Source organism: Periplaneta americana, chromosome 8, assembly GCF_040183065.1.
Source record: "Periplaneta americana isolate PAMFEO1 chromosome 8, P.americana_PAMFEO1_priV1, whole genome shotgun sequence".
NCBI lineage: Eukaryota > Metazoa > Arthropoda > Insecta > Blattodea > Blattidae > Periplaneta > Periplaneta americana.
In genome coordinates, this window is record NC_091124.1 from 6,929,031 (window position 1) to 6,954,743 (window position 25,713).

Consider the following 25,713-nt stretch of genomic DNA (forward strand, 5'->3'; position numbering starts at 1 on the left):
AAAAGAATAAGTAACCCAGTTCATGTCGTCAAGCATATGAGCTTCGACATTTAAAGTATTCACTTTTTAGCTCAGAGCTATACCCTGAGGTAGTGGGTAGAAATCTCCATCCACATAAGGATATAAATTTTCTTTGAATATTTTCCAATTTAACTGAATCCGTAGTTGTAATAGAGTTGTAAACTACAGATGCATATTATTCAAGTTTCGATCTCACTAATGCATAGTATAACATTAAAAGAGAATTAGGTGTAGAAAAAGAATAAGTTGCAGACCTTATTATTCCTAGCATTCTTATGGAATGATTGTATGTGTTATTAACATGATTATGGAAATATAATTTACAATCTTCTCGGTTTATTAGTGCATTATTTAGGAAACAGTTAAATTTTAGAGTAAAAGTTTTACGAGTAAATGATATTACTTAAGTTTTGGTGTCAATTTACATCTCATTATCATCAGAACATTTAACAATTATGTTGATGTTATCTTGAAGAATTTGACAATCAGCAGTACTTTCGATTATATGAAAAATTTTAAGATCATCAGCGAATAATAGACACTCTGAACTTATTCTTTTACATATATCAATAAACGCTAAAAACAGGAGAGTTCCCAATGTAGAGTCCTGTGGGATGCCACATAAAATGTTGAATGGATCAGAGAGAGTATTAGCCAATCGTACAACTGATTGTCTATTAAATAAATAATTTTCAAACCAGTTTACATAGCTTACAGAGATAGTAATAATAATAATAATAATAATAATAATAATTTATTAAATAATAATAAATTATTATTATTAAATTATTTAATGATAATGATAATATGTTATAGATAATGTCATAGCCAGTGTGATTGTTAATATCTGCTCTGTGTTCCAGGTCATGTGCTGACCCTCTATAATTGGGGTGGTGCTATGTTTGTGAGTGGTTCGCAAGATAAGACAGTTCGTTTCTGGGATCTCCGAACACGTGGTTGTGTGAACATGGTTACTCCAGCAACGGCTCCAGGCAGTCGGGTGAGTCATGTCTTGGCCGACCATTGAAATGCGTGCTGGTTGACTCTACACATGAATTTATCCAACGAAAATGAAAACCTAGCGTGATATTTAATGAGATTATTTCGCGAATAGAATAATAAACAATTAATATAATTAAACTAATAACGCAAAGAAGAAAATATTTACAATTACGACTAGACACATTATTGTTTGCTGAAGATCAAGTTTTCATCTTAGCTCAGAAGATGATCTGCAAAGAACCTTATTCAAATTAAATATAATAAGTAAAAATTACTCTTTAAACATTTCTCCTAATAAAGCAAAAGTGTTTTGATTTAGAACATCGGAAACAATAAGAGCTAAAATTATATTACAAAGGAAAACCTATTGAACAGGCCAACTGCTTTAATTACCTCGTTTGCAACATATCATATTTGAAAAACGAAGACTTTACAAATAAAATAAATAAATTCAATTACGTATGCGGCAAAATAAGATGATGTTTAAAGGCTATGCGGAAAGACACCAAACTTAAATTTTACAAAGTGGTAGCAGTTCCTATGTTGATGTATGGTGCAGAATTTTGGCTTCTAAATAAGAAAGAAGAACGCAGAATAGAAGCTGCAGAAATTAAATTTTTGAGAGGTGTGGCTGGATATACTTTATGGGAAAGGAAAAGAAATGGCAGTGGAAAAGAACTCAAAATATTCAAATTAACAGAAAAAATATCTCAATATAGGAACAATTGGATGGAGCATGTAGAACGGATGGAAGATGACCGCATTCCAAAATTAATTTTAAATTATAAACCAAAAGGTGTAAGGAATGTTGGCAGACCGAGAAGGAAATGAATACAACAGTTGAAATTCATGAGACCAGAACGAGCCAGTTATGGCTTAAGGCCTGAAGCTGATGATGATGATGATGACGACGACGGCGACGACGACGACGACGACGACGACGACGACTAGAGCAATCTAGTATTAACTACCAACTCCAGTGCAATAATGATTACTATTCATTTCATTATAAATTCAGTGAAATTTAAAAAGATAGAAACTGAATTAAAAGTAGAATAATTATGAAAGTGTCACACTCGATGATGATCAAATTGATTATTATTGGCGGAGTTTATTGAGAACTAGGTTGTAGTGTTCTTCACTGATTTGAATCATTAGTGACGATGTAAAGTCGATGTTATTGCTCCGATTGATTGGACTCCATTGGTGAATAGAATTGTGCAAAACAGAAGAGCGCTTCTCTTATGACTAGTACACTGCAGTGGATGTGATGTTTTGAGACCTTGAGGAGAGCAAGGACCACCTAATGAAGCCACCCACAAGTTGTAGGAATAAGCGAACTTCATCAATTGAAGCTTTGGAATATTAGTTTTTATTAGCTAAGAAGTCAGTTCTTCTTGCTTGTGAGTTCTTACACCTGATTATTATTTTTAACATTGGAATCTTTCACAGCTCGTAATGAAACCAGTTTATAGCAATAATTAAAGTCGTTAAGAAAAGAGTGCAACAGTATCTTGGTTAGATGTGCTCATTGCAAGTATGGCACAATGAAATGAAATTTGATAAGTTACAATTATCAGCACTTCTTTGAGAGTGTCTGTGCACTTATTGCCATACTACTTACAGGAATTTTCTCTTCTTTTGGTTTTTTCCATACTGTGATACTTTCACAGATAAATTATTATAAAATCAGTATGCAATTTTAATTACAGTATTTCTTACTTTACTTTTCTGCGCAGTGCAGAAATTTCACTTTTAATTGTTGATAAAGGCAGAGTGCCCAATATACTGACAAACGACTTGGAATAACAGGATAATTTCTAACTGCATATTATATAAACATTTCGTTACACTGAATTTTATTTTGTAGCAGGACGAATTTTTATTACGTTAAACTGACATTTTCGTTGTAGTGCTAATCATTCTATTGAAACCGAAAATTTGCCTACCTCATCAGTCGTCATTTGTTAAAGTGTATTCTAATTCATAAATTGGACATTTTCATACGAAGGGGTGAGAAGGATTTAATTCTAAGCGACGACGCAGACAAAATTTTACAGGAGAGCGTGTTAAAGGTTTAGAGCAAAAAAAAAAAAAATATATATATATATATATATATTAAAGTGTGGTTTTCGACTCTCTTCCTCACCCCTTCATAATATGTCAGATGTGAAGTTGCCTTTTGTTTCGCAGGGCTCTCCTGTGGCTGCTGTCTGTGTTGACCCGTCAGGGCGTCTGCTGGTGTCGGGACATGAGGACTCTTCCTGCGTGTTGTTCGACATCCGGGGTGGCCGCAATGTCCAGTGCTTCAAGCCACATTCATCGGACGTTCGCTCCATCCGCTTCTCTCCCAGTGCCTACTACCTGCTGACGGGTGGCTACGACAACAAGCTGGTGCTCACTGACCTTCAAGGTTTGTCCTGCGTCTTAGTTGGTAGATCACTCATAAGAAACAGATTTCTACTTTCCACTTAATCATTAGAGAAAGTATTATGATACGTACTACAAAAAATGTATTGAGGATTTTTGTGCAAAAGCGCTTTCGTCATCCCTCACCCTGGATGTTGTGTACGTGCTCGTCAATCGCTTTTTAAGTTCCTATATGAATTAATTAAATTGTATTGATTGCTTGTTTTGTTAGATTAGTTGTTCCCAAATTCCTGAAGGCACGACCAACTTTTGGGTGAGTCTTCTGTTTGTGACCCCCGATTGTTTCTTGACCATATTCGCAAAATACAAGTCCCTGTAAAATTGCAGACAACTGTAAGTTTACTCAAAATCAATGGATACCACCCGATTACGAATTTAAAGAACTTTTGAGTTTTAACAAAGGAAATTCAAAACAGTAGTGGTGGTAGTGATAGTGCCTTGATGAAAGCATGCCATCCTACTCTATTGTTCGCCAGCGCTTTAATTTCTTTCCATGTTGAATCTTTCTTACACTACTTTTAACACTTGAAATATGTTGTTGTTGTTTTCTAATGCCAGGCATTTGACAATAAAGTCATTTGACCTCTTGCACTCCAATATTTTTCAAAGATAACACTTGAAATCTAAATAATTGATTAAATGGCGATCTTACTCGTGTTAATTATGTAAGCATGTGCGGCTTACAGCTGTTTCGGTGCCATTCGACACCATCCTCAGAGCCTACTAGATCTCGGCGCTATCTCAACTTCGCTGCCTGTTGTGTGGGTGCGTTCATGTGATGAAGAGTTGTGTCAAATAGTGTGTGTGTTCTGAAATTGATCTGTGTGTTGAGAATTTGACTGGGGTGTGTTTTAGTGTGTCTGTATATTTGATATTGTTCTAGTGTGTTGAGTTTTTGGTTTTTATGTGTAGGATTTCCATGTCTGTATTTATGTTATTGTATGTGTGGTTAGCATTAGTTATGTGTTCGGCATATGTAGATGTATTGTGTCCTCTGGTTATTGCTTTAATGTGTTCTTTGGAATGATCTGCTTGTCTGTCCAATGTAGAAACTGTCGCAACTATTGCATGTGAGTTTGTATACGCCTGTGTGGTTGTATTTATTTGTTTGTGTGTTGAGATGTCTTTGTAGTGTGTTTTCTGTTCTGTATGCTATGTTGTATTTCTGTTTTCTGAATGAGGATGCGATCTTGTGTGTGTTTTTGTTTTCGTATGTTAGTGTGATGTATTTCTTGTGTTCTTGTATTTGTATTGTGTTTTGTGTGTTTTTGTGTTTGTTTAGTTTTTGTTTTGTCTTCCTTATGAAGTTGTCTATTATGTTTGGGTTGTAACCATTTTCTTGTGCTATGTATTTGATTGTGTTCACTTCTTCATTGTAGTGTTGTTGGCTCATGGGTATGTTGAGTAATCTGTGTACCATTGTCCTGAATGCAGCATGTTTGTGTTGTGTGGGGTGATTAGATGTGTTGTGTATGTGTGTGGTGGTGGTGGTTGGTTTTCTGTATATTTTGAAGGTGTGTTTGTTGTCAACTTTTGTTATGGTGATGTCTAGGAAATTTATGGAGTTATTGTTTTCAAGTTCCAGTGTGTATTGGAGTTTTGGGTGTATTTTGTTTATGTATTGGTGTTATTTATTTAATTAAATGACTTCATAGTTCATAAGTGATTATATAAGTGTTAAAAGAGTGTATTCAAGAATGGATATTTAATAATTATATTATATTTAATATAGTCCTGTGTGTTATGTATTCTTAATGTTCTTGATATGCGTAAACCATTTCTCATAATTTATACTTTCCCTCAATTGACACTATTTTTTTCAGAGTCCCTTGAAAAATATAAAAGAGGGGTTCGATTGTATTTCCTATAAAATGGTCTTAAAATCCATGAGATTAATATTAATTGTAATGCCTTAAACTTTTCAGGGGGCATGCTTCCTTGCGCTCTTATGAACTGCCCCTGCTTCAGTCAGTAACTTGTTTTCTCTCCATCTGTAACTGCTGAATTCAGTCTGTCCTTCACACTGTTCTAGTGTTTACAGTTTCAGCAATTGAAAAGGAAATGAAATGGATGCAGCATTAGCAATATAAACACAGTGATACTGGTGTTCTGATATTTATTTCCCTTACTAGCACCTTGGCCAGTCAACGAATTTTATTGCTGTTGTAAAAAAGGAATCACTGTCATAATAAGTAATAAAATAATATTGCCACGAAGATTTGAGCATGTGCTTGATATGTGCAATGCTTTTGTCTGTGCTCCAGGGGACCTGACGATGCCGTTGCCGAGTGTGGTGGTGGCCCAGCACCAGGATAAAGTGATCTCTGGACGCTGGCATCCAACGGAATTCTCATTTCTGAGCACGAGTGCAGACAAAACAGCTACGCTCTGGGCCCTTCCCCCCGTATGAACACTGATCTCAGTGCAGTGATAACCTTGCGTAATTTTAAATTCTAGAGAAGAGACTTGACCTGACATGACATGTTATGTTTACAACTTTAGTGAACTTGGACTTTTTGTCTTTGCAGTGGACTTCGAAAGTCTTTAATTTCTTATAATCAGGCAGATTAAAAGTTTTTGTACCTCGAATAGGGGATATTCCATCACTTACTTTGTAATCAGCTTCATGTGACATGCCTTACAATATTAACAGTCAAGTTCTTGTTTGTAGATGAAAGTCGAGTTCTGATTTGAGGGAGGTTTTGTATTCATATTATGTAAGTATTCCATAATAATTTCATTACGAGTACATTATTATTATTATTATTATTATTATTATTATTATTATTATTATTATTATTATTATTATATAAATTTGTGTTTTGTTGAAGAGTACAAGGTAAAGAGTGGAATATCTATAGTCATAAAATTTCTTGTGTAGCATTTTAAAGTTTAAAGAATATTGTATATTAATTTCTTAAATTTAAGTGAAAATAATGTATGTATAGACCCAGAAACAAAATTTAGGCCACCTGAATTTTGTTCCTGGGTCTGTACACTGCCATTAATTAGAAATTGTAATAAATTTTTGTTTCAAGGGGACTTTGATAGATAAACAAAACTTATTATAATCTCTGTTGTTGCTTTTATAGTCATACCAAAATTGGCATTTTTTTTTTAGGCTTTGTCCCACTATTTAATAATACATAAAAGCAATTTTACAAAATATCGTGCTTATAAACCCACCTCCAAATCTTACTTCTTTGCTCATTCAGTAATTTGTTAAATAAAAACTTGGAAGAAACGTTTCATTTCTAACTGTTATTGTTGTTGTTTTATGTCATCGGTTTACAAGCAAAACACATTAAGTAAAAAATATTACTTCTGAAAAAAAAAGGCGTATATAATGTACATAATGTATTTATAAAAACATAGAATTGAAAAATTAAATGCATAGAAAGAAAAACAACTTACTAAATTAATATTTTGAGGATTCAGTTTTGTTACGAGCTTCCATAATGCCTTTTTCTTAGAGGTAATATTTTTGATTTAATGTGTTTTGCTTGTAAGCCGATGATATTTTCAATTGGCGTCTCGTATTTTATTTTAATACATCGAAGTTACTATAATAATTACAAATGTAATTTTGTTAATTATTATGAAATAAAACATAAAAAATTAAAGAAAAATAAGAATTAAAATGAAGTTTGAATGTATTCCCATTTCGGGTAATTTTTCAGAATTAATTAATTTTGACTTCACCAGTTCTCTAGAGTCCTCGAAAAACGATATAAAAATTTCCAATCACTCCCAGGGTACACTCATGGAAACAAAAAGTGATAAGTCATGTACCGGCAAACGGTACAGTAATCAGCGTAAATTCAACCTGAATATGTCACATTAATATAATCCTGATGTTGTGGTGCCTAGAATGTTGTGTAAAGCTTGTTGATTATAATACTGTACTAGACTAGACGGCATTTCGGAAGGTGGTCAGCTGCTATATGTGCCGTAGCATACCTGGTATGTGACGTCACAAGCTTGTACAGTAGAACCAATCAGAATCAGTCTATAACAAGCACTTCCCGAGTTCCTTTGTTCACGTGCGAGTGTTTCAATACATTGAATAAGTAAAACTAACATTTACTGTGTGTGTAAGGTAAATAAATGGAAGAAGAGACTGTGAAAAGACAAGTACTGCACAGGCAGGCGCGGAAAATAGTGTTTAAGGTGTATAATTATTTTAAAAACTTTGACGAACAGAATGCTGCCGGCCATCTTGATGCTGGCTGCAACGTTGCCAATGTGCAAGAAACGACTGCAGAAGCATGTGGTGGGGGATTGAGAACCATGCAAAGAATATTGTTAGTGAAAGAAAGAGGGTTTGTTTGTTGTCATACTTACAGTAATCAACGGCTAAGGTCATTATTGTCTTTTGATAATTTAAATTCTCTCCTGCGCTATTTGTATTGCACGTGCGCGTGAAGTACGATGTGGCAATGTTGTACGCTGCCTTGCTTTCTCTATCTGTCTCTCTCGACGCCAATGCTAGCAGACTACCGGTACCGCCTTCCAAATTGCCGTCGGCTCTAGTTTATGTCAAGTAACTGCAGTGTTATACGCATGCATCCCGTATCTTTTTCATACTGGTAGTTGAATGCATATCACACTAGCCTGTTTACAAAATGTTCCATGTTCGATCCCCGGCCGTGACTGTTTTTTTATTGTTTGTTGTTTAGTCAACTGTCCAAGGACAGATCTGAACATCACAAGTGATACCAAGAAGGCACCACTTATGAGGCAACTAGGCCAGGAGATAATGGGATAGAGTGGCCAGTTCCTTTCCGCCTCCATTGCATACATTGCCGACTAGCTACATATTACACAATCAGACTTCAGATGTGTACAAACAATTGGACGGAGTTACGCAATAATAGACCAACCGACAATTTGAGAAAAATGAGATATTTCTACAAATCTGTTGATGGCAGGCTAATTTAACTCGGAAAAAATCAAGAATGCGATATCTGAATTTTGCTGCTATTTATAAGCAAAAATTCGTTTATTGCATAAAATTTATTTATTTATTTATTTATTTTGCTTTGAAATATTAATTCAGCTGCTGGTCTCTTAATCAAAATCGGTTAGCCTTTTTTGGTATTATTTGTGCTATTTTTTGTAATAGTATGAGTGTTATAATACTTCTTGCATAAAATGTTTTATAAAAAAGCAGATTTATTTCAATGACCAATATCTCGAAACAGGTTTTTGGCGCTTGATCTTTTATTGCATAACTCCGTCCAATTGTTGTTCCTCTGACACCTATTGTCAAGAGAGATATACATATAGATATACATATCAGCCAGAACGTCAATCAGAGGAATTTTGTTTTAATAATGGTCTATTATTACATCTTTGGAATTTGAATGTGAGTTACTCAGAATTATTGTATGTTTCTTGAATACATTTTGCTAAATCATGTAAGAGCTGTTGTTGGGTGTCCATTCAATATACACATCAATAACCTCTCTTGTCACTGACTTCTTGTAATCAAATGGGAAAGTATACACTAATTGTTAATACTTGCGGAAGCGTATTGTAATATTAAACCAGATATACCAGAACATTAATTTATAATTGCCATGTATATATGGCAAACGTTATCAAATCACTATGAATTCCACTCTACTGTAAAATGAATGAAGGACGAGAATACCAACTAAATATTTAAAATGTTTGATTGAAATCAAATCATCATAAATTTAATAATAATAATAATAATAATAATAATAATAATAATAATAATTTACAGAGTGTAGTTAACGTTTGTGTCATAGTCTTTTCGTATTTTTTACAACTGGAATAATTATTGCATAACATTAATATTATGAAAATATTAACGATGAAATATTAAATGAAAGAAATAAGAATAAAATTATATGAAAGGTTTATGTAAATTTAATTACTGAATTTTTTTAATTTTTGTTACTTTATGAACGAACGACAAAATATAGCTCATTAACACGTTTGGTCCTCATCAGGTTTTAATGCATATCATAGCCAATACACCACGAGGTGCAGACAGAGCTTCTAGTTAAAGTAAAATTGGCATTGTCACGTTGAAGTAATTTGGCATCACTGTGTGATTGTATTATATCATTTAAGTGTATATTGTTGTTTGTAGCAATGGACTTTAATAGTACAAGTTCTTTTATCACAGTTAAAATCTCGTCGAGCATAAACACAAACTACGGATTCCTAACAACAACAACAACAACAAATGTGAGCACAAAAAAATTGAGTCACTGTTTTGGGTAGGTCAGTAAATTTCCATACCGGTACTAATAACACATAATATGAGCAAAATATTACGACAGTGGTAATGGAATAAAGTAATATGACTTTTTTTTTTTTCAAATTCAGATTCAAATTTATTCGCAACTTACATTTGAAATGATACATATGAATAGATACCCGAAATGAGCATATGCTTGTGTTCGGGTACAATCCAGTAGTCTACATAAATTTTACAAGGATCAAATAATAATGCTGATGATAGAAATAATAGTAACAATAATAATAATAATAATAATAATAATAATAATAATAATAATAATAATAGAATATCCGTGACAGAAATTATACAAAGATAGTAATACAAATTAACTCAATAATAATAATAATAATAATAATAATAATAATAATAATAATAATAATAATAATAGAATATCCGTGACAGAGATTATACAAAGATAGTAATACAAATTAACTCAATAATAATAATAATAATAATAATAATAATAATAAAACAAAAATATTTACAATAATAAAATAAATACTAAGACGGATAAAATAAAATATAAAACCACTAGCGAGAGTTAACACAACTTAAATAAGCATATAATAACCAGAAAAAAAAAAATGAACTCGAAAATCAACAAGAAAAGTTTGTTGTATCGCAGACGACAGCAACCGCCGTATTGACATTGTGTTGTGCATTATTGGTAGTAGGGGGGGCCGAAGGTCTACGTAACTGCCGTTCTCTTCTAATCTTCTCGTACAATCATGGGAAATTAATGCTGAAAAACAAAATGTCTACGAGTCAAACTGTTCATTATTACCAGGATAAATACAAATAATACTGAAATATATTAATCAAGTTTCAGTGAAAATATAAATTAAAAAAATCAATGAATTGGCTAGGACCGAACATGGTAACTTTTGTTTCACAGTCAAGCAGTTTACCAATGAGTTGCCGAACACTTCTGCAATAAGTGTTTACCACATGTGTGCAGGGTGCTACTCTGGGCACCTGAAAACATGTTTGTTGTTAAATTCGCGTATTTTGAAGTTTCTTGCTGTTTTATTATCTCAATTAAAGACAGATAACGGCAGAACAGGGTTAGGTTCATTGTAAAGGCTTAGAAGGGAAGACATGAAGATAGTGTGATGCAACGGTATATTGTGATACAAGGTTAGGAAGTGCTTTTTACAAAAGTGAGGGAAAGTTTGAAAAACGAGCAGAATGAGTTTTTCAGTTCCTGAGATTTTGTAATTCAGTTCATAAACATATATTGTACAAGATTTTTTTTGTGCACGATCATATTTTTAAAATTGCAAATGCAACATACTTTACATTGAAAATTTTGAACAATATTATTCCAAAGTCTTCACAAAACTGCACTTTAATGGTAACTAAGTAACAATAACTGCACTGTAATGGATCTGTTTCAGTATAGTTTTATTTTATGAAGAATGGTTTCCTTAGCAAAAAGTTTTTTTGTGGGAATTATAACTTTCAAGGCCTAACAACAATAGCTATAAATACGACAAAAGCACAGTCATGAAAAAATATCTGTACAGCTGTACTGCATGGCCGTTGTAAGGTCAATTCTCAGCTGGTCAATTTTGCTTTCCATGAGTATACAGTCCTTATTTAAACCATAGCCGAATTTCACATTAGAAAAAGTATATTTATTGATGTAAATTTTGTTAAAATATACGAAGTTGTGATACACAGATGTGCAATAGGGAAAGAAAGATGATGAGTACAAATGTGAATACAGTTAATTCTACATAGGTTGGATAAAAAGTTATGGCAACACTGCTGTCACGTGATGATGGTGCGTTCCAGAGCTGCCAGCTGTGTGGACATGAACAAGGACTGTTAAATGAGTTAGTGCAGCCAGCGGCGACAGTACTCTGTCAATCTACTGTAGTGTGTAGAACATTGACTTTCATAGGGATAGTGCGAGCGCCCTAAGACCACGTTTACAAAACTAGAGCAACGTTTCTGGATCAAAATTGAAGTGACACGAGGTCGTAGTGCACAAGAATGTTTTCAGGGACTGCGTGAAGCATGTGCCGATGCAGCGTTGCCATATCGTACAGTGGCACGATGGGTTAAAGCGTTCCGGGAAGGCATGGATGCCGTTCAGAACAACCTCCATACAGGACGACCCCATGTGGATGACAACTCAGTTCAACTCCTTGCTTCCCTGTTGGATGCTGATCGCCGATGGACTGCGCGTGAGTTAGCAGCGGAAATCGGATTATGTCACAAAACTGTGCTCCACATTCTGGGTTACCGCAAAATTACAGGGCGTTGGATACCCCATGAAATTTCCGAGGTTTAACAATAGCACTGCTATGCAGTCGCACAGGCCTTGTTGGACCGGTACCAAAGGAAAGATGACGACTTTCTTGGACGAATCGTCGCTATGGACGAAACATGGGCTCGCTCATACGAACCAACCAAACTTGAAACGTCAATCAAATGAATGGAAGCATCCAGGTTCTTCTCGTCTGAAGAAAGTGCTCCCTACATAAAGTGCTGTGAAGGTGATGTTCATTATGGCATATGACATTGATGATGTAATACTGCACCACGCTGTACCTCCAAGGCAGACGGCAAATGCGGACTACTACTGCAGGTTCCTGCAGCACCACCTTCGTCCAGCCCTCAGGAGAAAACGACGACACTTGGTGGTACAGAACCCCATCATTCTTCATGATAATGCAAGGAGTCACACCGCTGCTGCTGTCAAGGACCTCTTGCGCCGCTGGCAATGGGAGATTCTGGAACATCCACCGTACTCACCCGATATGAGTCCATGCGATTACGATCTTTTCACCAAAGTGAAAGAACCACTGCGAGGGACCCGGTACAATACCAGAGATGAACTTATCCGTGCTATAGGGCGGTCAGTACAGAACATCAACAAAGATGGACGCGCTGATGGTGTGCGACGCCTTCCAAACATTTGGCAAAAGGTGATAAATAAGGGGGGCGACTATATAGAAGGTACGTAAATGTTATACCCCTGTGAATAAAGCCATGTCAGAAATACCGAACTGTTGCCATTACTTTTTATCCAGCCCTAGTATAAAAAATATAGTTATAATGAAAGTAAACTTATGTTCTTCAATAACGAGCATAATTAACACGTAATATTGAGCTTGTATATACATATATCTGGAGAATTGGTTAGATGGCATTGTGTTGATTGAGGAGTAACTGAAATCTAAGTATTCTCTCTCTCTTTCTCTCTCACGGTTATTTTTTCACTTCCTTTTTGTAATGTAGAAACCAGCCTACAAAGAAACTGAATTATCCCTTCTTTGCCTGTACTCTTCAATTCTTGTAATCAGGGCCCAGGAATTAATGATCTATTAAATGAAGAAATATGCATGCAAATATGCTCTAATAAAATATGAAATTCAGTCACTGCTTTATTTTCTATAGCCTTAGCTTTCATTTGTTTCTGCAGCACTATGAGCATGCACATGCTCACGACGTTCAAACTGTTGAAAACTGCTGCAGAAACAAACCTTAAAATTCATTTTTGAAACCATGTCTGCTTGCTTCCATCTTTTGTAGTATTAAATACATTATACTTTAACGGTCTTACTAATAAAAACTCTATATATAGACGTTTAACTGTCTTATACTTATACAATGAGTAGCTCGTTTATAAGTCGTGTGTAAATTCCTTACTAATAATCAGTACATACGTCGTGTATAACAGTATAACTGTTACACAGATACGTCATAGTTTCGTCATTACTTCCTTACGAAAGGTAATAGAATATCTGAGGTTCTCTATTGCATCCGGTAGAGCGCTGTAGTGTGGCGTTTTAAATATCGATAGTACAACTGGCTCTAATCGATTACCACACTATATTTTGGTCAAAGAGTGCAAGCTACAGCAATATTATCCTAATAATTCTATGATCTTTGGTTTGTTCTTCTGTGGTTACAAGGTAACCATCATCATAAAATGACAGTCGATACGAACAGCTGTTAGAGGGGCGGCCATTTTTTCGCTATATACAACGCTTAAACAAGGGTTTCGTGTATATAACTACTGCAAAGCAATTCCCATTGTATAGTTACAGCCTGTTTATACGTCCATAGCTTATTCAAGGTTTATTAGTAACGTTTTCTGTCTCAACTCTGGATAAGTCTGGTATAAAAACTATACACGGTTTATTAGTAAGACTGATTAAATAACACTTAGATGTAATGTTTTATATAAATTTATAAAACTGAGTATATATTCGCATGTAAGTAACACTAACCAAATTAGGATAAAAATCTTATCTAAATATTGCTGGTAGCTACAATATTTATTTTCAGATTCTAAAAGTAAAACTCTTTGCTTTCTAACAGGAAAAGATTTGTGTGTCTCATGAGTAAATTAATAATATATAAAGCATGTTATATTTTCTGGTGAGTTTATGATTAATCACGTTTCAGTTCCAGCAGTGTCTTGAAAAGTGTTTTTTTTTTTAGTTCATTTGCAGCTGTTGTTAGTCCTCTTGATTTAACCAGTTTTTTCACCATTTCTTCCACTACTGCAGTAATCTCTCATAGATATCAAAGTCATTTTGTTCACTATTGAATTACTGGATGCATACTCTTTGGTGACTATTTTTCACAAGGCAAGGAAATATCAAAGATTTCAAAAGAAATATGTCCAAAAATGTAATACAATTTTTAATTACGAAAGTTTAATACATAATTAAAAATAATGGAAATGTGTAAAAAAAAACAGCACGAAATCTATTTTTAAATTGCATTTGCCATATGTTAACATTAGCATTAATGCAGCATGTTTAGACTAACAAAGTCCCTGGCTCTACAGGCTATGCCATGACATGTATGACTTTGGGCCCTGTGTACCAGTAGATAAAGATTGCTTCTCATGCTCAGATCGTTATCACCACTCCTATCAGAGAAGTCACTAGTAATGTTATGATTAGCAATTGGAAGTCAGTAATAATGTTATTGTAATGTGTGTAGCTGATGCTTTCTTTGGAACTGATATCAAATTAGAACATCCTCATTTCAGCATCACTTTCTGGCCATTTCAAATTCCGCTTTCTTCATTTTGGTGTACACTGCACCTGAGTATATGTAATATTACGAAATATCAGCTGGAGCAAATAATAAAAAGTGAACTTTTCTATGTATGATAGATAAAATGAGAGAATATATTTCTGTGAAGAGTAATTTTATTTGGATAAAATCATTTCAGACTTTCATACTCAAGACTTGCAGATATAGAATTGTTATTGTTGGATATCAAGCAACCAGCTCCAATGTTGCCAATGTTGCTTAATTTTTGGTGACTCGATGAAAATCTTGAGAGTATACCTCATGTATCAACAATGATGGAGGAGGTTCAGTTATCCAGAGTGATATTTGGCCAGAAACACATCACATGAGTGGTATAGGCTAACAAAGTTTTGTTTATGATAGTTATTTGAATGCTGATGATACACCGAATGTCTTGACATTGCTACATGTAATAAGGAAAATTATATTACAATTTCAGCCAACAACTTATCAGATTGGTGCAAAAACAAGTTTTGTTACAATAATCACATTATAATTCTTGGTTGTATCCACGAATATTTTCGATTTTCAAAGAAATCATCATCAGGTGGAAAAGCAATAAATTAGACAAATTGAACACAAGTGAAATATAAAATGCATACATAATGAAATAAAACAGTGTAGAAGCATGATCATATGTCAAATTATTAAAAACAACTTATAAAATGATACCATGCATTCAAGAAGTGATGCATTTGCATATATCTTTTGGATTGTTAATGATTACAAGGATATAAATGTAAGATATATGTATGTATGGTGCCATATTTTCATAGTAGTTGAAAACTGAAGTTCTATGGAATATTTTGTCACTCTAGTCGATGAGATGATTAAGACATCTGAAATTAATCAATAGGGATTTTACGAACAATAGTTAAAAAAGAGAATTAATTAGGGAGCATCAATAGTGCTTTTCTGTTAATACTTACGAAGTTAAAGATGGAGCGGGGTCAGATGCTGAAATCAGCTCATCGACACGTTACATGGCTTGTGTGACAAAATATAGGTACCCCAGTCTATTTGATAATATCAATTCATATTCTTATCTGGATATAGTATATTATCGATTGTTATTCTAATATAGCCAAGTTAATAAAATTAATTCATTTTTTTTTTTTTATATATTTCAATAATACATGATGTCACTGCCTTCTCCAAACGTATTCATTATAGTTTTTAAGCAGATATTTTCCCTGGATCTTGTAGTGTTTAAATACGCGCCATGGTGACAAACAAACAAACTTTGGTTCTCAATTATTCAAACAATAGGTATCGATAATTTAAATGGTAATTATAGACGACATGTCGCTGAGTCAATGATTCAATTGAATTAGTTCTTTTTAATTGAATTAAGATTATTTTAAGGCTTTTTTTCTATCTCCTACATGTCGCCCCTTCTTCTGTTTTATCTTCAACTTTTCTCTCCTAGATGTCCCTATCTCTTATTGTACCACTTCTTCTATTCTCTCCTACATGTCTCTACTTTTATTTTACTACTTTATTCTATCATGTAATTCTACATATCTCAAACTATACTACTTTATCGTACAAATCCAATTTTTCTTACCTGTGGGGTTTGGATGGGATTCGTTTCTGGGACCTTTGGCACCATAATACCTCGACTAAACAGCTATGTCGTGAAATGAAGTTTAAAATACGTCTCTTATGTTTAGGGTAGGATTAAAGAAAATAAAATAGATAAAGCAAATTTCGGTAATCTAAATTATTCTTGACATTTAAAGAAATAACAATTTACGTGTTTATAGCAAAGAAAAGCTGGAAAAATGTGCATAAAGAGGACAATATTGACAAGCATTATCTGTGACGTCACATTTCCAAAGCAACCTGATAAACAAACTTTGTTAGTTGAAGCGCCATTTTCAAGATAGTACGATAGTAACAATATTAGCCATGGAAAGTAAAAATAATTGTAATTTGAGAAGTGAAGAAGATGAGAGTGATTTCGCAATGTCATATAAACTAATACCTGATAAAAGTGAAAAGAAATGTGCGAGTTGCAACTGAAGAGATAGTGAGAATTTATTGGCAAAGGAAAAAGGAAACGTCTGTAACCCACAACACATGGTTCCTCAGCAGTGAGTGATAGTGTCACACAAATGATTTTTTTAGGAAGTGTTTAATTATTAAGCGAAATGCCCAGTGAACTATAGTGGTAGTGCTGCGTATTATATATAATATTGTAGGAAGTCTTCAGTTAACAGTAAAAATGAAATCTCCGTTTTACCACAAATTTAATATGGTCCACGTAGAATACTAATTTTACTCCATTTATACTGAATTTTTGGTCCAGGGAAAATACTAGTCTTTCACAAAAACACTTTTTTACTAGTATTTTCCCTGGATCAAAAAAATTTGGTGTAAAAATTAGCATTTTACCATGGACCTCACTGGAAATGTTCCATTTCATTTTCTCCATTATCCGAGTGATTTCACAAAGTGTTACGATATGGCGTTCGTGTGTTTGTGAACTATACAGCTGTCACCAGAGAATCATTCATTTAAGTGAATTATTTAATTCTGAGTGAGTCACCTAGCAACAGGAATCGTTCATTCAATTGAATCACATGACCAACATTTCATCTATAATTACCTGCGAGATTATTGTAACAAAACTTGTTTTTGTACCAATCTGATAAGTTGTTGACTGAAATTGTAATATAATTTTCCTTATTACATATCATTCAACTTATCTGAACGTTAACCTCGACATGACTTTTAAATTGCTACGTGTGCAGGCAGAGCTGTTACTGCTCACAGTGCTTCCTTCAAGTGTGCCGGTAACGGTCTTATTGACATTGAATTAAATTTGATTATACGTGACTGCAGCAATTAAAAACAAGCCCATCCTCTGTAACAGAAATGCTTTTGTGTAGGAAAAGCGACAGTGCTGCTCACTGCTATAAGTATACTGGGTGTTCAGTTCAAAATGTGTCTTGGCTCGCTGTATGCCGTCATGTGGCTAGTTGATGAGCCTAGAGAATTCAATCTTCCTACACTTCCGCAGCTCAGGTGTATAACCTAAGAGGCAGAGAAGATGGCTAGCAAGTACGGCGTTCATTCTGAAGAGTACGTACCGATACGTACGATAACGCCGGTAGTGGCAGGAATGTGAACTGTTTGGAAATACGTACTGTCGGGATATGGGGAGAGGGTTAAGACGATTACTTACGTATTTGTTGACATTAACTTCGACGGTCAACATGGACACGGAGCATTTGATTTGTGTTGTGGAATGTTACCGTACGCAACCGATGATAACAAATACCCTGCGTACGACTTGCCGGCGCAAAACACAGTTCGAAAGAGGTTATGGTAGCACACAGACAGTACAGACCGCCATCTGTTGCTACGACGTTCAAGTTATACCGTACACGTTCTCAAGTTCAGATTGAAGAACGCCTTAAATAATAGGCAACTTCTCTAACATATCAGCTGAAACTCGCGTCAAATCGGTGACCCAACAACAGTGACGTCATGACACACTTTGAAATGAACACCCAGTATACTGGTTACTCCAACTAGCTTACTGCAGTCCAGTCTGTATTGAGCCCTACACAATCATATAAGCTTTTATGAAATACCAAATATTATATTAGCATTGAACATTTAACATATTTGCTTGAATATTGAAATATTTTGTATGTAAAATAGATTGTCACTTTGGATGTAACCATGACTTCTTTTTATTGTAATGAATATATATATATATATATATATATATATATATATATATATATACACAAATTCATTTGTGTAAATATACATGATAATTTCCTATGTAGATCAGATATTGAAGTCATATTGACTTTGGCAGAATAGTTTTTTGCTCTGTGTCCTTTTCGAACCAGAGAACTTCACTTTTATTTTTGTGTGTATGTAAGCTCTTAAACGCTGAGCAGGGCTGGGCAAAATACTGACATCCAAGTATTTCAAATACAAATGCAAAATACTTCAAAGAATAGTATTTGAAATGCAAATACAAAATACTTTTGAAAAATTAACCAAAATACATTTTTATTTCAAATACTCAAAATACATTTGTATTTCAAATACTCAATACAATATATAAAGAAATAATATTACTGAAAATCTAAAATATTATAGTAACATTAAAAGTATTTTTACCTCGAAGTTTTATATAAACACTGTGACTGAACATTCTTCCTTTTCCCAGTCAGGAATGAAATTATGCTACATATGAATAATTACTGCTCCCTTAAAAAAAAAAAAGTTTCTCAAAAACTTCATCAGATGAAGATTCCCTTGCTGGTCAATGAATAAATCCTGCAAAACAGAACAGTCTTTGTACAGGCGCAGAGGAACACAAACTTGTATTATACTTTATAAAAGCTTGTCTCACTGTTGAGTAATTCTCTGGAGTGCACTGCCATTGAAGAATTGTATGAGCTCATACTCCGCAGTAGACAAGTTCTTTTCTTTTTGCTTTTCAAAGTCTGTTGTACTTGAGTTGAAAACATAAGAATTGTTTTCATCATCTGAACTGACCAAAGGTGTAGCAGAGAACTTCCTGGTCAGCTGATTTCGCACACTTATTCTGTATCCTTTTATTATCATTTGGTGAGGCAGTGTCAGGTAGCCATCTCGTCTTGAAAGATGGGTGGAAGCAAGCTGCTAATATAGCTCAATTAGCTTCTGGGGTCAGATCAAACATCGCTTTAAATCTTGATGAAAGTGAACCTATTAGGATTGGAGTTTGGAATAGATGCCGTAGATTACTAGATAACAGAATATGTAATCTGTTTTTGAGGGAAATTAATGTGGACAAAAGTTGGCCATAATAGTACATCTTCTCATTTTGCATTAAATCAAGGGCTACGGCAATGGGTTTCAGAACTGCACAATATTCTTCAAGGTACTGAAACTCAACATCTTTGAAGTCTGGCAATCCCAGTTTTTCACATATATTGTTTAAATCGTGTTTGAATTGCAATATTTGAGAGATTGAGTCATAAATAGAATTCCATCGAGTTGGGCAAGGAAACTTAATAAATATTTCAAGATGTCTGATATAATTTCTGAGGATATGAGTCTCCTAGACGCATTCCATAATGCTGAACATTTAGCAAGTGTTGGATGTTGGATCCTTGATGCTGTTGGAGATTTCTTATGGCATTAAGGAAATCAGTTGTGGCAAGAAAACTAAGTGTACGGCTAGCACATCTGAAATGGGTAGTCAAATAAGACAAAAGTTCATTCTTCAAATCTAAATCCAAAACTTGAAGGACAAGAAGAAGAAGAAGAAGAAGAAATTATTTTGAGTATTTGAAATACAAAATACATCAATTTTATGTATCTAAATACACAATACTTTCGAAAATCCTTACAAATTACAAAATACAAATGTATTTCAAATATTGCCCAGCCCTGACGCTGAGCAGCCACTTGTTGCAAGGCTAATTCTCAGCTGTACAACCACTGTAGACCACAATCTGTAACATACCACTTTCGAAGGCTAGCATTGCAGCCTCTAGTGGGCTTATTGTGCCTTAGCTCCTATACTGAAGAAGATTTTTAAAGTACGAACTGACGTGCTTTTGTACTTATCATGACTCAACTGTGTGGTGCCATCTGTCAATATCTTAAGATTCCAGCAGAGTCCTGTCATCCTCAGTCACACCACACCATTGTGGGAGAATGTTGAAATGAGTGACGTCTACCACAAACATAACTCCATGCAGACATTGTAAGCTAAGGCAGTTCTTATTGTTTAAGTTATTATATTAAAGATGCTTACAATTTTATATAGATGTTTTTCTTCTATTGCAATAATAATACATACTGTAGATCTATATTATATAAGTATATTTTTCTATTGCCATTCATTCATTTAACCATAGTTTTCTGCCCAAGGATAGTTCTTTCATTACAAACCCAGCATTCTGCAATCTTCTCTAGTTAGGCTCCATATACTACCTTATGTTGTCTGATACTTTCTTCTGCCCCAAACCTATTGTCATAATAATAGATATTTATTTGGATATTATTTGTCATTATAAAATGGTAATTTCTACTCTGCATCATTATTGAAGAGGTGCAAAAGCTGCTTCTGGATAAATTTATAAAATTGAAGATGAGGGAGCAGTTACTTCATCAGAAACATCCACTGATTCATCAATTTAATGTTCGATTCATTTTAGTACTAACATTTTTAGGGATTTTCGACTTGTTCGCACTAACATCCATGATGGAACAGAAGCTGTTGCACCTCTTACTGTCAGTGGCTCAACATTTTCGCCAGTTTCATGTTTCTCATGATTTTATGTTTCCCTTTTGCAGTATAATAAATTTATCCAAGTTGCAAATGGGAAATGAAAATACTTACTCGTAATGTCGTAATAATGAGAAGAAACTGAATAATTATTATTTCCACGTATAATTTGTTGCTCTGCACTCGCATTTCTTAATTCACAATTGTATGGATGAAAAGCAGGCTTTTAAGAAACTGAACCTTCATATCACCACACATCACTGAGCCAGGGCTTCAGTATCGGTAGTTATAGAATTGTCCAAACAGAGTGCCGGAAGTTCTAAAACATGCAGATCTGTGGCGGTACGCATCAGCTCTTACAAGATTAACACTGTTCCACTTGTTTGGATAAAATTCTAGAAATTTATTGAATAGAAAATAATCTCATATAGGCCTACCTAATGATGGGGAGATGATAATATTGAAGAAAGAGATTTGTTTTTGCTGCACACTACAAAAGAATAGAAAGAAAGAAAGAAAGAAAAATGTGTTTCAACAATGAATTAGTTTGCCCTGCCTGACATTAACCATTGTCGACGGCTTGCACAGAGGGGACAGAGAGAGCAGAGATTGCATTTTCCCTCTATTTCCTCAGTATTCTCATCTATTTTTATCTATTTTCTCCCTAGCTCCTTCTCTGTTATCCCCTCTATTTCCCCTTTATTATCCCCTATTTTCTTCTCTATTACCCTTCTGTTTTCTCACCTATTATACCACTATTTTGTCCTCTTTTCCCTGTATTATCTCCTCTATAATCCTCTATATTTTATGCATCCATTATCTCCTCCATTTTCCTTCTATTTTCTCTCTATTTACCCTCTCTTTTCGTCTCCATCAGCATTTCTATTATCCCACTATTTCCCCCTTTATTTCTCCTCCATTTTCTCATCTATATTTACTCTATGTTTTTTATTTTTTCCCTTTATTTTCTACCAATTTTTTTTGCACTATTATCCCTCTATTTTTTCGGCTAGTTTCTCCTCTAATACTCCCTCTATTTTCTCCTTTATTGCGTCTCTATTTTCCCTCCATTTTCTCCTCTATTTTCCCACTATTTTATCCTCTATTTTCCTTGTATTATCCCTCTATTTTCTCTAATTTGCACTCTATTTTCTCTTCTATTTTGTCCTTTATTTTCTCCTCTATTTCCTTCTCTATTTTCTCTCTATTTGCTCATGTATTTCCCTCTCTATTTTCCCGTGTATTTTCTCCTATATTTTACCGTATATTTGCTCGTCTATTTTCTCTACTATTTTGTCGCTTGTTTTCCCTTCTATTTTCTCACTATTGTCTTCTATAATTTGTCTCTATGTCCAACTCTGTTTTCCCATATTTCTCGTCCATTGTTTTCTCTATTATACTCTCTTTTCCCTTCAATTTTTCTCCAATTATCCCTTGTTTCTCCCTCTATTACCTCTGCATTCCATTTATTTTCTCTGTATTTTCTGCTTTATTTTCCCCTCGTTCTTTCTCTTCTATTATCTTCTCCATTTTCCCCTATATTTTGCCCTCCATTTTTCCCTCTATTTTATCCTATACTTTCTCTATAATTTCTTCTTTTATTCTCTCCTCTTTTCCTTTCCATTTTTCTTCTATTAACTCCTCTATTTTCTGCTCTCTTGTCCCTTTATTTTCATTCTATTTTCTCTTCTGTTTTCTCCTCTATTTTTTCATCCATTTTTCGCTCTATTTTCTCCTCTTTTCTTCCCTATAATGTCATCTGTATTTTCTCCACTAATTTCACCTCTATTTTTCATCTCATTTTCTCTCTGTTTCCTCCCCAATTTTCTTCTCTATTATTCTCTCTGTATTCTTCTCTTATCCCCTCTATTTTCTCTTTTATTATCCCATCTGTTTTCTCCTCTATTATCTTGTCTCTTTTCTTATGTATTTTCCCTCCATTTTCCCCTTGTATTTTCAGCTCGATTTTCTTCTCCATTTTCAATCTATTTTCTCCTGTATTTTCCTTTCTATTTCCTCCTCTATTTTCTTTATTACCTCTGTATTTTCCCTACTAATTCCTCTATTTTCTCTTTTATTTTCCTCTGAATTTTCTCCTCTATTTCCCCCGTATTTTCTCGTCTATATTCTCCTGTATTTTCTCCTCTGTTACCCCCTCTATTATCGCTCTACTTTGTCCTCTGTTATTCCCTCTACTTTCTCCTCAAATTTCTTTCTACATTGTCTCTTTTTCTCATCTATTTCCCCTCTTTTTTTCCCCTCTATTTTCGTCTTTATTATCCCTCTGTTTTCTTTTCTAATCTCCTTCCATTTTGCCTATATTTTCTCTGTATAGTTTCCCTCTATTATCTTCTTTATTGTATCCTCTGTTATTTCTCTATTATCTCTTTCTAGAGGAGAAAGTAGAGGGAAAATAAAGAAGTTAAAGGGATGGAAATAGGGGGAGAGTAAAGGAAAAATATAGCGAAATTAGAGGAGGAAATAGAGGGAAAATAGAGAGAACATAGAATAGAAAATAGAGAGAAAGTAAATGGCAAAGTGGGCGAAATGCAGAAGAAAATAGACGAAATATTAAACGGAAAATAGAGGGGATAATGGAGGAAATAACTGAGAAAAGAAGAGAAAATAGTGGGGATAATAAATAGGGAAGAAAATAGAGGAGATAGCTGAGAAAAATGGAGAAAATAGTGGGGATAATAAATAGGAGAGAAAATAGAGGGGGCAATGGAAGAGAAAATAAAGGGATAATAGAGGAGAAAATAGAGGGGATAATAATGCATAGAATAGAAAGTAGAGGGTAAAATAGAGGAAAAAAGGAGGAGAAAATAGATGGATAATGGAGAGAAATTTGAGGGCGTAATAGAGGATAAAATAGAGGGTTAATAGCGAAAAAGTAGAGGGGATAATAGAGGAGAAAATGGTGGGAATAACGAAAGGATAATAGAGGGAAAATAGAAGGGACAGTAAAGGAGAAAGTGGAGGTGATAGTAGAGAAAAGCAGAGAAGAATATGGAGGTGAAAATATGGTGGAACATAGTGGGGAAAGGAGAGGAAGTAGATTGAATACAGGGACAATAGAGGGGAAAGTAGAGAAGAAAATAGACCGAAATGGAAAACAGAGAGACAAATGAAGGAGAAAATATTAAGAGAAAAATGGAGAGGATAATTTAGGGAATATATAGGGTAAAGTAGAGGAGGAAATATAAGGGAAAATAGATGTTAAAATAAAAGGAAAATAGAGGGAAAATAGTGGAAGAAATAGAGGGGGTAATAGAGAAGAATATAGAGAGGAGAAAGTAGATCAAAATAGAGTTTAAGGCCTTGGCTCTGTTCGTTCTTCGTTTCTTCGTGAGATGGCGCGGCATCTTGGAGAGTCTGAGATGATGGTTAGGAGTATTGCCAATTGAGCTATTTTGTCGTGAAATGTAATGATTTAAAACTGATTTTTTTTTTTTTTTTTCCCAACAAGGTGTTTTCTCTTTTATATTGCTTAAATAGAAATTTAGTAACTTTTTACATACCCTCAAGCGAAAAAATCACGGTTTCTGTATTCATGATAAGGAATCTGACGACCTTTGCAGTACTGTAAACTGTTTAGCAATTTTTGCTGACGCGTGTGTTGGTAATTCTGTTAGTGACGTTTTTTTTTTCATTTCATTCATTATATTCCATAGATCTTGCATTAGCAGTGAAGCTTTAAGATGTGGAACAAGTCAGAATTTTACAAGATTACAATTATAATTTTTACAATATTTTGGCGAGATGTAGTGAGATGAGGTGAAGTCCGAGGATTCGCCAAAAGATTACCTGGCATTTGCCTTAGGGTTGGGGAAAATCTCGGAAAAAAACCCAACCTGGTAATCAGATCAAAGGGGGTGAAATGAAGTGTAGCCGAGAACTCGCCATAGACCATCCGGCTTCAGTCCACGGGAAAACCTCTGAAGAAACCAATGGGACCCAAGCCCGAGCGCAGCTCCGGATCAGCAGGCCAGCAAGTCTGCAGATTGAGCTACATCGATGGCTCTACTAAAAATATACAGTACATAGCCAATCAGATTATTAAATTTACAACACAAACGATTATTCATCAGTTGAGATATACAGAAATTAATAATACATATCAAGCAAATTACTTTAAATTACAAACATAAACAATTCATCAATAGAGATATACAGATTACTATTCAATGTAAAGCATATACAATTCATCAGCCATACTATTCAAACATGTACAATACAAAGTAAACAGATTAAATCTTACATAATTAACACGAGTAAGTCCGCCAGTTAATCAATTAATTAGATTAATTCAATTTACAAGCATACTTTCGTTAAACTATACAAATTTGCACAATTCATATCAAGTAGATTAATTCAATTTATAATCATAAACAATTCATCAGTTGAGCTATACAGACTACTATTCATTTTAAAAGCATATACAATTCATCAGCCAAACTATACAAACATATCTTAATATATAAAATTGAATGTGGGTATGTACGTATGTATGTATGTATGTATGTATATATATATATATGTGTGTGTGTGTGTGTGTGTGTGTGTGTGTGTGTTCTCTATACAAATCTATACGCTTTGACCGATATGTGCCAAAGTTTGCACATTTAACCTTCATAACCAGGAGAAGAACATAGGCTACATTAAAATT

General features: G+C 34.2%; 1 protein-coding gene across 1 annotated transcript in view; it reads left to right on the forward strand.

Annotated features, from left to right (window-relative positions):
- Positions 1–16,036, forward strand: part of LOC138704435 (WD repeat-containing protein 47) — a 193,905-nt gene extending 177,869 nt beyond the window's left edge. Inside the window, exons 9-11 of the mRNA XM_069832303.1 lie at positions 885–1,021; positions 3,217–3,436; positions 5,718–16,036. Coding sequence (XP_069688404.1) covers positions 885–1,021; positions 3,217–3,436; positions 5,718–5,863 — 503 coding nt within the window. The 3' untranslated portion in view covers positions 5,864–16,036. The remainder of the gene's footprint in view (positions 1–884; positions 1,022–3,216; positions 3,437–5,717) is intronic.
- The last annotated feature ends 9,677 nt before the right edge of the window (positions 16,037–25,713 follow it).